This window comes from Thalassophryne amazonica, chromosome 8 (assembly GCF_902500255.1).
Source record: "Thalassophryne amazonica chromosome 8, fThaAma1.1, whole genome shotgun sequence".
Lineage (NCBI taxonomy): Eukaryota > Metazoa > Chordata > Actinopteri > Batrachoidiformes > Batrachoididae > Thalassophryne > Thalassophryne amazonica.
In genome coordinates, this window is record NC_047110.1 from 21,938,364 (window position 1) to 21,956,916 (window position 18,553).

At 42.5% G+C, this 18,553-nt stretch overlaps 1 protein-coding gene across 1 annotated transcript in view; it reads right to left on the bottom strand.

The window, feature by feature from the left end:
* The window catches only part of swap70b (switching B cell complex subunit SWAP70b), a 101,675-nt gene that overhangs the window by 23,832 nt on the left and 59,290 nt on the right, over nt 1–18,553 (bottom strand). Inside the window, exon 7 of the mRNA XM_034175852.1 lies at nt 12,350–12,531. Within this exon, the coding sequence (XP_034031743.1) occupies nt 12,350–12,531 (182 nt within the window). The remainder of the gene's footprint in view (nt 1–12,349; nt 12,532–18,553) is intronic.

Below are 18,553 nucleotides of genomic sequence, written 5' to 3' on the forward strand. Positions count from 1 at the left end.
GTGATAGTGAGCACTTCTCCTTTGCTGAGATAATCCATCCCACCTCACAGGTGTGCCATATCAAGATGCTGATTAGACACCATGATTAGTGCACAGGTGTGCCTTAGACTGCCCACAATAAAAGGCCACTCTGAAAGGTGCAGTTTTATCAAACAGTACAATGCCACAGATGTCGCAAGATTTGAGGGAGCGTGCAATTGGCATGCTGACAGCAGGAATGTCAACCAGAGCTGTTGCTCGTGTATTGAATGTTCATTTCTCTACCATAAGCCGTCTCCAAAGGCGTTTCAGAGAATATGGCAGTACATCCAACCAACCTCACAACCACAGACCACGTGTAACCACACCGGCCCAGGATCTCCACATCCAGCATGTTCACCTCCAAGATCGTCTGAGACCAGCCACTCGGACAGCTGCTGAAACAATTGGTTTGCATAACCAAAGAATTTCTGCACAAACTGTCAGAAACCGTCTCAGGGAAGCTCATCTGCATGCTCGTCGTCCTCATCGGGGTCTCGACCTGACTCCAGTTCGTCGTCGTAACCGACTTGAGTGGGCAAATGCTCACATTCGCTGGCGTTTGGCATGTTGGAGAGGTGTTCTCTTCACGGATGAATCCCGGTTCACACCGTTCAGGGCAGATGGTAGACGGCGTCGTGTGGGTGAGCGGTTTTCTGATGTCAATGTTGTGGATCGAGTGGCCGGCCCATGGTGGCGGTGGGGTTATGGTATGGGCAGGCGTCTGTTATGGACGAAGAACACAGGTGCATTTTATTGATGGCATTTTAAATGCACAGATATACCGTGACGAGATCCTGAGGCCCATTGTTGTGCCATACATCCAAGAACATCACCTCATGTTGCAGCAGGATAATGCACAGCCCCATGTTGCAAGGATCTGTACACAATTCTTGGAAGCTGAAAATGTCCCAGTTCTTGCATGGCCGGCATACTCACCGGACATGTCACCCATTGAGCATGTTTGGGATGCTCTGGACCGGCGTATACGACAGCGTGTACCAGTTCCTGCCAATATCCAGCAACTTCGCACAGCCATTGAAGAGGAGTGGACCAACATTCCACAGGCCACAATTGACAACCTGATCAACTCTATGCGAAGGAGATGTGTTGCACTGCATGAGGCAAATGGTGGTCACACCAGATACTGACTGGTATCCCCCCCCCCAATAAAACAAAACTGCACCTTTCAGAGTGGCCTTTTATTGTGGACAGTCTAAGGCACACCTGTGCACTAATCATGGTGTCTAATCAGCATCTTGATATGGCACACCTGTGAGGTGGGATGGATTATCTCAGCAAAGGAGAAGTGCTCACTATCACAGATTTAGACTGGTTTGTGAACAATATTTGAGGGAAGTGGTGAAATTGTGTTGCGTTTATATTTTTGTTGAGAGTCAACAAAAATATAAACGCAACACTTTTGGTTTTGCTCCCATTTTGTATGAGATGAACTCAAAGATCTAAAACTTTTTCCACATACACAATATCACAATTTCCCTCAAATATTGTTCACAAACCAGTCTAAATCTGTAATAGTGAGCACTTCTCTTTTGCTAAGATAATCCATCCCACCTCATAGGTGTGCCATATCAAGATGCTGATTAGACACCATGATTAGTGCACAGGTGTGCCTTAGACTGCCCACAATAAAAGGCCACTCTGAAAGGTGCAGTTTTGTTTTATTGGGGGGGGATACCAGTCAGTATCTGGTGTGACCACCATTTGTCTCATGCAGTGCAACACATCTCCTTCGCATAGAGTTGATCAGGTTGTCAATTGTGGTCTGTGGAATGTTGGTCCACTCCTCTTCAATGGCTGTGCGAAGTTGCTGGATATTGGTAGGAATTGGTACACGCTGTCGTATACGCCGGTCCAGAGCATCCCAAACATGCTCAATGGGTGACATGTCCGGTGAGTATGCCGGCCATGCAAGAACTGGGGCATTTTCTGCTTCCAAGAATTGTGTACAGATCCTTGCAACATGGGGCCGTGCATTATCCTGCTGCAACATGAGGTGATGTTCTTGGATGTGGCACAACAATGGGCCTCAGGATCTCGTCACGGTATCTCTGTGCATTCAAAATGCCATCAATAAAATGCACGTGTGTTCTTCATACCATAACCCCACTGCCACCATATGCCACTCGATCCACAACATTGACATCAGAAAACCGCTCACCCACACCACGCCACACACGCTGTCTGCCATCTGCCCTGGACAGTGTGAACCGGGATTCATCCGTGAAGAGAACGCCTCTCCAACGTGCCAAACGCCAGCGAATGTGAGCATTTGCCCACTCAAGTCGGTTACGACGACGAACTGGAGTCAGGTCGAGACCCCGATGAGGACGACGAGCATGCAGATGAGCTTCCCTGAGACGGTTTCTGACAGTTTGTGCAGAAATTCTTTGGTTATGCAAACCGATTGTTTCAGCAGCTGTCCGAGTGGCTGGTCTCAGACGATCTTGGAGGTGAACATGCTGGATGTGGAGGTCCTGGGCTGGTGTGGTTACACGTGGTCTGCGGTTGTGAGGCTGGTTGGATGTACTGCCAAATTCTCTGAAACGCCTTTGGAGATGGCTTATGGTAGAGAAATGAACATTCAATACACGAGCAACAGCTCTGGTTGACATTCCTGCTGTCAGCATGCCAATTGCGCGCTCCCTCAAATCTTGCGACATCTGTGGCATTGCGCTGTGTGATAAAACTGCACCTTTCAGAGTGGCCTTTTATTTTGGGCAGTCTAAGGCACACCTGTGCACTAATCATGGTGTCTAATCAGCATCTTGATATGGCACACCTGTGAGGTGGGATGGATTATCTCAGCAAAGGAGAATTGCTCACTATCACAGATTTAGACTGGTTTGTGAACAATATTTGAGGGAAATGGTGATATTGTGTATGTGGAAAAAGTTTTAGATCTTTGAGTTCATCTCATACAAAATGGGAGCAAAACCAAAAGTGTTGCGTTTATATTTTTGTTGAGTGTATATATATATATATATATATATATATGTATATATGGTGCGTCAGGGTTGCACTTGGGCTGCTCCCTTTGCGGGTTGTCAGGCTGCTCCGGTGGCTGGGTGGGCCCTTCTGCTGTTCTGTTCTTCTGCCCGTTTCTTCCGGGGCTCTGCATCCTGGATCCCTTTCCATCAATGGATGTGCACTCACCCATGTGACTCCTGCCATGCCAGAGTGGTCCATGTCATATGGTAAGATTCTGTACTCGGGTCTTGGCCCAACACACCAGCCACAGAGGTGACTGGTTATTCAGCTGTGATCTGGGTCTCTGTACATGGAGGGTTCGTATTCGTGGCAGTCACCACAATTTGGTTCTGGGTGTTCCCAAGGGGATCAAGAGTCTAGTGTCCTGGAATAGGTGTATGGATCTTCACATTAGACAACAGACTTTTACTGTCACTGCTTGTTTATGTGTTGCTGTTTGTCCTGGTATGTTATTGTATATTTCATGTCACTTTAGTTAAGGTGTAAGTCGCATTAATTTTCAAAGAGCAATTTGTGACATTCATGAGACTCAAGTAAATGATGATAAAAGGTGATAGCATGTCATATCACTGCAACACTTCAGAAAACCACTGTCAGTTAACACAGTTCGTCGCTCCATCTACAAGTGCAAGTTAAAACTCTACCTTGCAAAGCAAAAGCCATACATCAACAACATCCAGAAACACTGACGCCTTCTCTGGGACCGAGCTCATTTGAAATCGACATACGCAAAGGGGAAAAGTGTGCTGTAGTCTGATGAGTCCACATTTCAAATTGTTTTTGGACATCAATGACGTTGTGTCCTCCAGACAAAAGAGGAAAAACGGAAAAACACCATCCAGATTGTTACCAGTGCAAAGTTCAAAAGCCAGCATCTGTGATGGTATGGGGGCGTGTTAGTGTCCATAGCATGGGCAACTTACACATCTGTGATGGCACCATCAATGCTGAAAAGTACATCCAGGTTTTGGAGCAACACATGCTGCCATCCAAGCAATGTCTTTTTCAGGGACGTCCCTGCTTATTTCAGCAAGACAATGCCAAACAACATTCTGCACATGTTACAACAGCATGGCTTCGTAGTAAAAGAGTGCTAGACTAGACTGGCCTGCCTGCAGTCCAGACCTGTCGCCCATTGAAAATGTGTGGCACATTATGAATCGCAAAATACGACAACGGAGACCCCAGACTGTTGAGCTACTGAAGTCATACGTCAAGCATGAATGGGAAAAAATTCCACCTACAAAGCTTCAACAATTAGTGTCCTCAGTTCCCAAACGCTTATTGAGTGTTGTTAGAAGGAAAGGTGATGTAACACAGTGGTAAACATACCACTGTCCCAGCTTTTTTGAAATGTGTTGTAGGCATCCATTTCAAAATGAGCAAATATTTGCACAAAAAGAATAAAGTTTATCAGTTTTAACATTAAATATCTTGTCTTTGTGGTGTATTCAATTGAATACAGGTTGAAGAGGATTTGCAAATCACTGTATTCTGTTTTTATTTACACTTTACACAACGTCCCAACTTCATTGGAATTGGGGTTGCAGATGGAATAGGTAGATTGATGACAGTCTACACAGTGGACATAAATAATGCCAGAGTCTAAGTACATCATGACAAGTTCTTCATGCGCAGCACCAGACCAAACGTACACAACAAGTCAAAGGTTTGGAGAAGGAAAGGTGTGTCCAATGTGTGTGCTATTGTATACAAACGCAAACCTTGGTTTGGACCGTGCTCCAGACTTTGAGGCACGAAAATACTCTTACTTGTACAGATTTGTTTATTTTACACATAAGCAACTGACTGTGGGTGAGAGTGTGAATGTGATTGTCTGTCTGTGTCTTTACTCCGTCTCTTGCTCACTGACTGCTGGGATAGGCTCCAGAACCCCACCCCACGCCAGTGACCATCAAGTGGAGTAAGCGGGTATAGAAAATGAATGATTGAATGAATGAAAGGATGAATATTGCCAAAAAAAAAATATCTGCAGCACTGTTCTCCCAGTAGCTTTTCAATGAAGTAATGCAGGTTTTTTTTTTACTTAATCTTTATTTAACCTGGTTAGTCCCATTGACATCTCTTTTGCAAGGGAGACCTGGACAATTATAAAGTTTCCAATTCACCTAACCTGCATGTCTTTAAATGTGGGAGGAAAGCGGAGCAAACCCACGTAAACACAGGAAGAACATGCAAACTCCACACAGAAAGGTCACAGGTGGGAATCAATCCCACGACCTTATTGCTGTGAGGCAACAGTGTTAACCAGCAAGCCACCATGCTGCCAAACTGGGAGCAAAGATACATCTCTTGTTCCATCTCCTGTTTTGAAGCTCACAGAGCTAAAAATTGTTTCTGTGTACAATGAACACCGACCTCTATAAATTTCCAGGGATTTTCTTCGCAGCAAGGATGCATCCCGTGAAGATCTAGGTCAAGTTACTACTTCAGCACTGTAGCATTCATGCCCTTTTCACTCAAACTTCCACATCTTTTCAACACCTTTTCCAAACCAATAAAATCATGACTTGCACACAAATTGCTCCTGGTTGTCGTTTTCTCTGAATGTAGCCTCCACAGTGATTATTTACAATGCAGCTGAAGTTGCCTTGTTACATTCTTATTATTATGACATGGCTGCATGAAAATATTGCCCACTCACAAATAGGTATGGGACTACACACATGTGATATTGCCCTCAGGCAATATCACATTTTAATTCTCTTGGGGGGGAAAAAAAACCTGTCAGAGGCTTCATTCAATCATTAATGTATTGCAGAAAATTACTTCCTAGTTTGCTGTTTGTATGCCCAAAAACATCTTGCTGCAGTCTCAGGACTACTATAGTAGATTTGGGTTTTTAGTTCATGTTTACAGTTTGTTTTGTTGTTTTTCTGCAGGAGCCGAGCCCAAACATTCACACATACTTCACATTTTCTTTCATTACAACAAAGATTTAATGTGTCACATATATTTTCACCACTAAACCATGTTTGCCCTGAAACTTTTATGAGTCCTTATCGCTCTGTTTTAAATCTTTCAATCATTACAACATAAAGAAAGAAAAAAAGAAAATAATTATTAGCCAGAGAAAATGTATGATTATTGCACGATTTATTTTGCACCTGATGCTCGTGTTTCTTTGTGGTTTAAAGATTGTGACTGAAAAAGAAGCTGCAGCTTTAGGTTGTGCTTTGAAGTCATGATGTCACCACTGGAGTCGGTGTTGACAGAGGAGCTATTTATAGGACAGAGCGAGCTGTGTGGGAAACAGTCCGGTGTTTGCCAACCTTTTACTTTATCTGTCTGTCAGTCAGTCAGGGCCACTTATGTTCAGTCATCATAAGGAGAATGTCGACAAAATTTGGAAAGTCCACTCAAAAAGTGTTTATTGCTGTTAATATTGCTTCCTCTAAAGGGTAACATTTAGTAAAATCATATGCTTGTACATGACAACGCAATGCAGAACTGTATTCCAGAAGAAATCTAGAACACTGCACACAAATAAGGTGTGTGCCTCCATTTACATAGTGAAAGAGACGTGGGATAGAAAATAACACCCTGCACGATATACCTGGGTCTTTATGTTAATAATAACAAACACTGGGTTTATACCATACTCACACATTAGAGCACTCGGGGCATTCTGTGCCAAATTCTGCCTGAGATGGGGGTGGGCCAATACATGCATTGATATTACGTTCTTTGAGACACCCATTTAAAATGTCTGATTTCGTCACGAATAAAAATAAATAAATCACAAATAACTGACCCCTTTGTGTCCATCCGTCTGGTAGAAATACTTTTCTCATTCATTGTGTTACTTGTCAAGCTGATATCTGGCGATTCTGTCGGACAGTTATGTACATGCTCAAAACTTTGAGCGGACATCAGACGGAGAACTTTCCCAGTGGTTGCATGTTTGTTTTGTCCTGTACTTGTTCGTATCTTGCCAATGGACATCCAGACAATGTTAAGTTGCTTTCTCATGTCGGCAGCAGAAAAACCATCACAGCACAACTCCGTCTTCAGCAGCAGACTGCAGGAGGTAACATGAGGAGCAGCCATTTTTCAGTCTACTCCACGACGTCCAGAAGCACTTGTACACCAGTAGTCAGTGTTTGTCCGCTCATTCCATCTGGCCTCATTCCATCTAAACAATTTTTTTTTTCTGGACAAATTTTTTAATTAAATCTATTCTAATCAATTTACTTAACCCACCACATTGTGTAACTACTGCCACAACTTTCTGACTGCAAACATTCATCATTGTCATTACAACTACTACCACCGCACACTAATGCCAAAGAAAGGAGAAAAACATGTCAGTAGACATCCACTCGACATTAAGCTACTTTTCCATGTCGGCAGCAGAAAAGCCATCACAGCAGAATTCCCTCTACAACGGCAGACTGCAAGAGGTGACATGAGGTGCGGCGTACACCCACAGTCAGTATTTTTCCACTCATTTCTTCAAAACTTAAAATCCACTGAAAACTAACACATTAGCTGATTTTTGCTGCTGGACAAATCATAAATTAAACATTCCAATTGGTTTACTCAATCCGTCACACTCTGACGGCAAACTTTCCAACTGACGTCATTGTCATGTGACTCTATCAAGTCTCCAGACCCATCTTTCCTAGTCCCGGGGTTTTAAGAATTCAAACATCTCTGCAGGGTGAATCATAAACATTGTATTCGGAGGTGCAATAGCAAGGTTAGTTGATAGCTGGTGGTCACATGTCTAAACTTTTTAAACTTTCACTGTCTTTACTCTGCTGCTCAGTGCTTCTGACATGTCATGTTATGTGTGAGTGATTCTACCAAACAGTTCTTTATACTATAATTAGTTCGGATCCTTTACTTAGCTCTTGCAACAACACTGAACATGCATAGTCTTAACCTTCACAAAGCTTCTTGCACATGAATCTTTTAAAATAAGAGCACATTTCAACATAAAACACTGATTCCACCACAACTACAACCCCTGGCAAAAATTATGGAATCACCGGCCTCGGAAGATGTTCATTCATTTGTTTAATTTTGTAGAAAATAAGCAGATCACAGACATGACACAAAACTAAAGTAATTTCAAATGGCAACTTTCTGGCTTTAAGAAACACTATAAGAAATCAGTAAAAAAAATTGTGGTAGTCAGTAATGGTTACTTTTTTAGACCAAGCAGAGAGAAAAAAATATGGAATCACTCAATTCTGAGGAAAAAAATTATGGAATCATGAAAAACAAAAGAATGCTCCAACACATCACTAGTATTTTGTTGCACCACCTCTGGCTTTTATAACAGCTTGCAGTCTCTGAGGCATGGACTTAATGAGTGACAAACAGTACTCTTCATCAATCTGGCTCCAACTTTCTCTGATTGCTGTTGTCAGATCAGCTTTGCAGGTTGGAGCCTTGTCATGGACCATTTTCTTGAACTTCCACCAAAGATTTTCAATTGGATTAAGATCCGGACTATTTGCAGGTCATGACATTGACCCTATGTGTCTTTTTGCAAGGAATGTTTTCACAGTTTTTGCTCTATGGCAAGATGCATTATCATCTTGAAAAATGACTTCATCATCCCCAAACATCCTTTCAATTGATGGGATAAGAAAAGTGTCCAAAATATCAAAGTAAACTTGTGCATTTATTGATGATGTAATGACAGCCATCTCCCCAGTGCCTTTACCTGACATGCAGCCCCATATCATCAATGACTGTGGAAATTTACATGTTCTCTTCAGGCAGTCATCTTTATAGATCTCATTGGAACGGCACCAAACAAAAGTTCCAGCATCATCACCTTGCCCAATGCAGATTCGAGATTCATCACTGAATATGACTTTCATCCAGTCATCCACAGTCCACGATTGCTTTTCCTTAGCCCATTGTAACCTTGTTTTTTTCTGTTTAGGTGTTAATGATGGCTTTCGTTTAGCTTTTCTGTATGTAAATCCCATTTCCTTTAGGCGGTTTCTTACAGTTCGGTCACAGACGTTGACTTCAGTTTCCTCCCATTCGTTCCTCATTTGTTTTGTTGTGCATTTTCGATTTTTGAGACATATTGCTTTAAGTTTTCTGTCTTGATGCTTTGATATCTTCCTTGGTCTACCAGTATGTTTGCCTTTAACAACCTTCCCATGTTGTTTGTATTTGGTCCAGAGTTTAGACACATCTGACTGTGAACAACCAACATCTTTTGCAACATTGCGTGATGATTTACCCTCTTTTAAGAGTTTGATAATCCTCTCCTTTGTTTCAATTGACATCTCTCGTGTTGGAGCCATGATTCATGTCAGTGCAACAGCTCTCCAAGGTGTGATCACTCCTTTTTAGATGCAGACTAACGAGCAGATCTGATCTGATGCAGGTGTTAGTTTTGGGGATGAAAATTTACAGGGTGATTCCATAATTTATTCCTCAGAATTGAGTGAGTCCATATTATTTTCCCTCTGCTTGGTCTAAAAAAGTAACCGTTACTGACTGCCTCAATTTTTTTTTCTTGATTTCTTATAGTGTTTCTTAAAGCCAGAAAGTTGCCATTTGAAATGACTTTAGTTTTGTGTCATGTCTGTGATCTGCTTTTTTTCTACAAAATTAAACAACTGAATGAACATCCTCCGAGGCCGGTGATTCCATAATTTTTGCCAGGGGTTGTACTAGCAAGGCATACTGATGACACTGTCACAGGTAAGATGCAAAGGAGATGAGAAAAACATCATAAAAACTCATTATTTGTTGCTTTTTAGGATGTGTTTGAGTCAAACGTATTTAATTTTGGGTGGGCTTTTAATCAGCTTTAATGGAAATATATTTAATTCAGAGTGGGTGTTTAACCAACAAATTATATGCCACATAGAGGCAATAAGATTTGAGATGAAATACTTTTCTATTGTCCTCAAATGTATTTTTCATTTGTAATAATAAACATAATCGTAATAATATTAATATCCCTCACTTAGCATTACTCTCAATTTAATGCACAGTGCATGCACTATAGTTCACAAACTACTCAAATGTGGAAAATAATCTAATTGTGCAAATAAAGTGTGGTGTGCACTATAACTGTGCCATAAAAGTCGTGACATTCAATACACTGGAGACAGTCCTCTCATTATTTTCATTAAATTTCATATCAGCACCTACAATGTTTTAGAATCACCAAAAGCTGCAAAGCTTTGCACTATATGCCTGATTTTTTAAAATCATGTTCCATTGGGTTTTTTTTGGCTCAAGCAGAGTTTAGTGCCCCAACGTTTTAACCATAAAAAAATTCCTACCATACTGAATTATATGGAAAAAGTTAGAAATTTTTCATAGGACCAATATTTTGTCCAAATCTTCTAATCACAATTAATGTTCACACCAAATATCATTATTCTTCTTAAATGGATGTTTTGATTTTTCAAACATTGGACATTCACAGGCAACTGAAACTGGTGGTGAAGATGCCAAATAGAAAGTGAGATCGTGTCTCAGTGACACTATAATGTATCAAAACCAAACTTGGTATGTGGCCTTGGGATCACACTGTGATGAGGCCTGGCTTGGTTTAAAAGATAATCATCTGATATAGATAGAATAGATAATCACCTATTTTTAAGAACAAGGGTGATGTGCTGAGTTGCAGTAACAACAGAGGCATTCAGCTAATCAGCTACAGCATGAAGTTATGGGAAACAGTAGTAGATGGGAAGCTTAGAAACAGGTGAAGAACTGTGAGCAGCAATATGGATTCATGCCAAGAAAGTGCACCACATATGTAATGTTTGCTCTGAGAATACCGATGGAGAAGTATAGAAAAGGCTAGAACGAGGTACATTGTGTGTTTGTGGATTTAGAGAAAGCTTATGACATGGTGCCAAGAGAAGAGTTGTGGTTTCGTATGAAGACGTCTCTAGTGATGGAGAAGTATGTGAGGGTAGTTTGGGATAAGTACAAGGACAGTGTGACAGCGGTGAGATGCTCTGGAGAGCAGGGGACTGAAAGTCAGTAGGAGCAAGACTAAGTACATGTGTGTGAATGAATCATAGAATAATGCGGATACAAGGAGTAGAGGTGGTGAAAGTAGAACCTCTTCTAAGCCTGTATACCCCATCATTGGGAAATTTCACTTTTTCTTTGTGAGATACTGACAAGCCAAAATGAGGCAGGTGGTAAGGGGTTAAATACTTGGGGTCAACTGTCCAAAGTAATGGAGATTGTTGTAAAGAGGTGAAGAAGAGAGTGCAGGCAGGGCCGAGTGGGTGGAGAAAGGCAGCAGGAGTGATTTGTGACAGAAGAATATCTGCAAGAGTGAAGGGGAAAGTTTACAAGACAGTAGTGAGACCAGCTATTTTGTATGGCTTAGAGAGGGTGGCACTAACAAAAAGACAGGAGGCAGAGCTGGAGGTGGCAGAGCTGAAGATGTTGCAATTCTCTTTGGGAGTGATGAGGATAGACAGGATTAGGAATGAACATATCAGAGGGACAGCTCAGGTGGGACGGTTTGGAGACAAAGTCAGAGACGTGAGACTGAAGTGTTTTAGACATGTGCAGCGGAGGGACCCAGGGTATATAGGGAGAATGATGCTGAGGTTGGAGTCACCAGGAAGGAGGAGAAGAGGGAGGCCAAAGAGGAGGTTTATGGATGTGGTGAAGGAGGACATGCAGGTGGTTTAAGATAAGACTTTACTGATCTCACAGAGGAGAAATTCACATGTTACGTCAGCTCTTAAAAACACACACAAGATGGGTGCAAGTAGAGTAAAATGTTCATCAAACAGCGTGTGCAAGGATAAGCAATAATAATAATAATAATACTTGTAACAGTACAATAAAATAAGAAAATGGGGTAGAAATAGAATATATATATATATATATATATATATATATATATATATATATATACACACACACACACAAACATATACACACACACACAGGTTTGTGTGACAGAGGAAGATTCAGAGGACAGGGTGAGATGGAAATGACTGATCTGCTGCAGTGACCACTAATGGGAGCAGCCAAAAGAAGAGGAAGAAAGAAGGACACTTCTACAGCACTATTCCATCCAATGCCGAAGCTCAAAGTGCTTCACAGTGATACCTAACAGACACACTAACACAGTGGTGTCAGGGTGCTACCATGCAGTGCATTCAGCTGAACACCAGGAGCAACATGGGGATTAACGACCTTGCCAAAGTGACCCCACTGATTCTCCTGTCTGACAGAGATTTAAATAGAACAAATCTGTGTAATGTTGAAATACACCTGATGCTCATACGCATGGTAATCTCAGACCATGACACCAGACATGGATCCGGCTCACCTTCCTCATCGTCTCCAGTTCAAGTTGTTTGGTCTCATTTGCTGACTGTAGCTCCCTCATCCTCAGCTCCAGCTCTTCCTGCTCAGCCTGCTGCTTCAGTCGCTGGTCCCTCCGTTTCTGCCGGGCCTCACGGTGCGGTGCCGGCCGGCCAAGCCGCAACAGGGTGACGCATGTCTGAATGGCTGAAAGAAAATGTGTTATTTTAAATCACTTGAAGATTTGAGTTGTTAAATTCTAATGATTGTAGACAACAAATAAACAATCTCTTTCAGCTTTTGTATAACCCCAATTCCAATCAAGTTGGGACATTGTGTAAAATGTAAATAAAAATAGAATACAATGATTTGTAAATCCTCTTCAACCTCTATTCAATTGAATACACCACAAAGACAAGATATTTAATGTTCAAACTGAACATTAAATGTTTTTAAACAAACCAAATGTTTTTGGGTTTTTTTGCCTCCTTGCTCTCGGCCGAGACGGTCGCATTTTTCTGTTCTCCCTCCCTCCTTATCTTTCCTGTTTCTGTGGCGTGTTGTCTGTGAGGTTGCCAGCTTTGCTCTTCTGGAAACAGCAAAAATGGATCTGTTAAAGTGGTCTCTGAACGCAATTGACACTATTTTTTCTACAAGACAGTCAGGAGCGGAGGACCCGATCTGTCCTGTCCTGCCAGGACACATGTGATGGGTTACGTGATGGACAGTTGGAGGAAATGGCAGGTCATGTGCCTTTACATGCTGTCTGTGGAGGACGTCAAAGATGTGTGTATATTTGGCATGGTGGTGACCCGGTTCGTGCTGTCTGGAGCGGGCATAGCGCTGGTTTACCGGAAAATTAAGAAAGTGGAAGCGGCAATAATTGGCCTGTCCAGGCTGCCCCACATGATTGATTCGATTGGAAGGGCAGTGTCAGCTCAGTCGGCGGGTGTTAACCGCGCGTTGGATACCATCTCCGGAAGAATGGCTGCGCTGGAAAACCGCATTGATCGTCAGTAATGACCACATCTCCTCTCCTAATTCAGATGTATTGAAAGCCACTTTGTCTCAGACTGTGGAATCTTTCAGGCGTCTGCTAATCTGGATTTTCATTCGGCTTCCCAAAACACAGCTGCACTTCAAGGCCGCTGTGATAAAAACCTCCTGGAGAAGAACAACGCTCATGCCTCACTCCCCTGGTCTCCCCGCCGTCAGCTTCTCCAGCTCTGACGTTGACTGTGGACTGTTCAGGGCTGGGCCCCTCCTCATTCCAGAATGGACGAACAAGGCCGTTGATGGCGCCTAAAGGCGGCCTCTGGGTGTTCTGTCTGATAACTGGACTCTTACAAATCTCGGTCGTCGTCTCTCGTCCTGTTGTTGTGTGTGATCATTGTTCATTGTGCTGATGGGTTTTTTCCTGCATTGCTGCTGCATGATTCAATGCAGCAGCAATGAAGGTTTTTCTTTCCCAAGTTTTACCTTGTGTGTGCTTTTTATATGTGTTCATGTACCGGGCCGGCTTTTGTGTGTTGTGTGTGTCGTCTGTCGTCATGAGGCTGGTCATGGTTTGTCCAGCCCTGCTGTTGACCTAAGGCAGGATATACATCTGGAGCTGGTCCCCGGGCGCCTAAAGGCGACTTCTGCTCCTAACTGGCAATTAGGATGGGTTAAATGCAGTAAACACATTTCATTATGCAGGGAACATGTTCCTTTGTGCATATGACAATAAAATTCTTTTGAATCCTTTGAATCCTTGAATCCTTTGATAGACTTTATTGTTTTTGTGCAAATATTTGCTCATTTTGAAATGGATGCCTGCAGCATGTTTTAAAAAAGCTCGGACAGTGGTATGTTTACCACTGTGTTACATCACCTTTCCTTCTCACAAAACTCAATAAGCATTTGGGAACTGAGGACACTAATTGTTGAAGCTTTGTAGGTGGAATTCTTTCCCATTCTTGCTCGATGTACAACTTCAGTTGTTCAACAGTCCGGGGTCTCTGTTGTTGTATTTTGCAGTTTGTAATGCACCATATATTTTCAATGGGCGACAGGTCTGGACTGCAGGCAGGCCAGTCTAGTACCTGCACTCTTTTACTACGAAGCCACGCTGTTTTAACACGTGCAGAATGTGGCTTGGCATTGTCTTGCTGAAATAAGCAGGGACGTCCATGAAAAACACATTGCTTGGATGGCAGCATGTGTTGCTCCAAAACCTGAATGTACCTTTCAGCATTGATGGTGTCACCACAGATGTGTAAGTTGCCCATGCCATGGGCACTAACACACCCCCATACCATCACAGGTGCTGGCTTTTGATCTTTGTGCTGGTAACAATCTGAATGGTCTTTTTCCTCTTTTGTCCAGAGGACACAACATCCATGATTTCCAAAAACAATTTGAAATGTGGACCACAGCACACTTTTCCATTTTGCGTCTGTCCATTTCAAATGAGCTCGGGCCCAGAGAAGATGGCAGCATTTCTGGATGTTGTTGATGTAGGGCTTTCGCTTTGCATGGTAGAGTTTTAACTTGCACTTGTAGATGTAGCGACGAACTGTGTTAACTGACAATGGTTTTCTGAAGTGTTCCTGAGTCCATGCGGTAAGATCCTTTACACAATGATGTCGGTTTTTAATGTAGCGCCGCCTAAGGGATTGAAGGTCACGGGCAGTCAGTGTTGGTTTTCAGCCTCGCCGCTTACGTGTAGAAAGTTCTCTGAATCTTCTGATTATATTATGGACTGTAGATGATGGAATCCCTAAATTCCTTGCAACTGAATGTTGTTCTTAAACTGTTGGACTATTTTTCCATACAGTTGTTCACAAAGTGGTGACCCTTTTTGCTTGGGAACGGCTGAGCCTTTCGGGGATGCTCCTTTTTTACCCAATCATGACACTCACAATTAGCGTCCTCAGTTTCCAAAAGCTTATTGAGTGTTGTGAGAAGGAAAGGTGATGTAACACGGTGGTAAATATTCCACTGTCCCAGCTTTTTTGAAACATGTTGCAGGAATCCATTTCAAAATGAGCAAATATTTGCAGATAAACAATAAAATGTATCAGTTTGAACATTAAATATCTTGTCTTTGTGGTGTATTTCATTGAATATAGGTTAAAGAGGATTTGCAAATCATTGTATTCCGTTTTTATTTACATTTTACACAACGTCCCAACTTCATTGGAACTGGGGTTGTATTTTTGAATAGTACCATATTTGAATTAACTGTTTAAAACAATCAGAGGTCCAAATGACCAGTGATGCTTAGTAATTGTAATTCATAGGAATTTTAGGGAGAAAAAAACTAAACTGTTGGTAGACATAGAAGTCCAATCTAAGGGCCCCTTCACACATAGCACAAATAAGTAGGAATCAGGGAGAATCACAACGAAACAGTCCAAATGAGTGAACCCCAAAAACATAGAGCCGACGTCAGGTGGAACACACAGTCGGGTAGGTGTGAACGATCCCGCTGCGACGGTTTCGTGCACGTGCACACAGTGCGAGCAGCTGGAGTGTGTGGAACCACATTGCGCCGATGCTGTGGAGATTTAAAAAAATAAATAAATAAAACCAAGTGGAATGTGTGGAACCACATTGTGCCACTGCTGTGGAGAAACAAAAAATAAAAACTACACACCATAAAAAAAACACTGCTATGTCTACTATGTAATCCCTCCTATTGAGCGGACAATACAAGTATGATCCCTCTGTTCCTCTGTATATGACCCATGGTCACAGACGTAGAGTCATGAAATGACATGAATGAAGCAGTGTGCTCTCATTATGTTCAGCTGGGTATACGAGGGCTGTCAATAAAGTATAGGTCCTTTTTATTTTTTTCAAAAACTATATGGATTTCATTCATATGTTTTTACGTCAGACATGCTTGAACCCTCGTGCGGGTCCGCGAGTCGGGACGCAGCTGGCACGGTGCGGCGGCACAGGAAAAACACCTCCATGTTGATAACCATTTGTAAAATCCAGGCGGCTTTCAGTGGAGTGAGTATATGAGAAATTGTTTAACAGCTGGACATGTTCCAACTTGTCCTTAAGGCTTCCAACAGAGGTGTTTTTCCTGTGGCGGAGCGTGGCGGCGGCTGTGAGCCGACGCTGCAATCCGTCCGCACGTCTTTCATTAAAAAAATCTCCTTTAACAGTGGAATACCCGGATAAAATGCTGAAACCGACTTCTTCTGAAACTTCTCTGTTCTCTCACGACGTCCTGGATCAATAGAGCCTGAAATGTGGAGGTTTTCAGCTTGAAACAGGCTGACGACGGCGCCTGAGAGCGCTGCGCGACGTCTCGCACCGTGGGAAGTCCTTAAACCGACAGTATCACCTCAAAATCTCTCATCAGCCGTTAAAATTTTCACTGAAAACCAGCTTCATTTTTCGAACCGTGTCCACTTCGATCTGTCTCACAGGTTTAGAAAAAATTTTGATCAAACAAAGCGCCAGTCTCTCAGCAACTTCTCAGACAAAGGAATTCCGACGAGGGGCTGGACGACTCCTCCCACAAGGAGTGCTCACAGGTGAATGACGTCACCGACAGGTGCGGAAAAACTCACGCATGCGCACGAGGGTTCAAGCATGTCTGACGTAAAAACATATGAATGAAATCCATATAGTTTTTGAAAAAAATAAAAAGGACCTATACTTTATTGACAGACCTCGTATAAATATTTACTACAATCACTGGACACTGATAGATTAGATATTGATGTATAATTAGTGAAAATCACTAGATTGATATAAATAATAAATAAAAGGGGACCCAATACAGTACCATGCAGTTAATTAACCCTGGTTAAATAAAATATAAATGCCACTTGCGGGTTTCGAACCTGCAATTTACAAAAGCTCTGATTTAACAGACGGAAACTTTACCACTGCGCTACAATAGCTGTCTTATAACAAGAGCATAAAACGCTTAAAATCAACAAGGTGATAAATGTATTTTTTTTAAAATAGATATTAGATGATGTATAGAAGAGGAAGTTTTTGTCGTCTTTAGTTACGGCAAAAAAAGCGCCATAACTGACAAAACTGTTACGGCGTGTTTTTGGTGATATGTGACTGGAAGTGGCGTATTTGTTGCACTGTTGGCTTGTCACAGTCCGGCGGTGAGCCGCTCACAGGACACACGTTGAGCTGCGTTGCGCGCGTGTCCGGCTAGACATGCGTGATATTAAGATCGCCTGCTGCGTGTTCACATGATCTGACGGTCAGTTTCACATGGAGCAGCCTGCGGAGGTGTGCTGTGTGCGGCCGCTGCAGCCCAGAGCCTAGGCAAAAGATGTTTTATGTATTTCCACATGAGGACAGCAGGCAGAGACACGCGCCTCACGAAGGACAGTTGTAAGATCATGACCTTCAAAACGGGGTACATGTTCCCCAGCGGTGACGTCCAGGAGTAGAGATCTCAACAGCTGCTGCTGTTTGGGGCCATGCCCCCTTGTCCATTCAGCACCTAGACCAAAGTGTTGCTCTCTGTGGTCATTCATTTTAGTTATTTGGCATGTAATTGTGTATGTAGTTATTGTCCTAATTACTTATATATCTGTCCTGGTGGTGGTCTCTCTGTTGTAATGTTACACGTCGTGTGCACTAAGCCATCAATTCCATCTGTCAGTGTGCTGCAATCATCTGAGAAGCACCTCGCCGTGCTGTGTGCGCTCAGATGTGGCTGTCCGGCCCCCATGTGATCATGTCTGTACATACATATCAGCATTTCATGCAAGTGTGCCACTCCCCTGGGGGGAAGCGGGGCACGAAACACACGCGCACACGTGCGACACACACGCACGCCACATGTGTTGCTTTTTGCAACGCGATACTCGTGGGGGCACTTAGACAAATTTCACCACCAGCTTTAAAAGGATTGTCTGCTCACTATTTTCGTGCTGACAGCACAAGTGGACCCATATTTTCTACATGTCCAGCCAGTGGTGTTGGATGCCCATGTGTGTCACCTGGAATTTGGCCGACACCTGATTTTGTACTTCAACATATATTTTTTTTAGTACTGCAACAAATTTTTTAATGAACTTAGACAACCGACTGCTGTCCATCAGTTTTTAACAAGACTGTGACTAAGGATTGTTTCATCTAAGCAATTAATCATCACTGTTTTGATGAATAAATTATTTACTTAACCTATAAATTCAAAAGTAAAATACAATTAAAAAATTATTAGGAAGGATCATTGCAATTTCTATGATGTCCA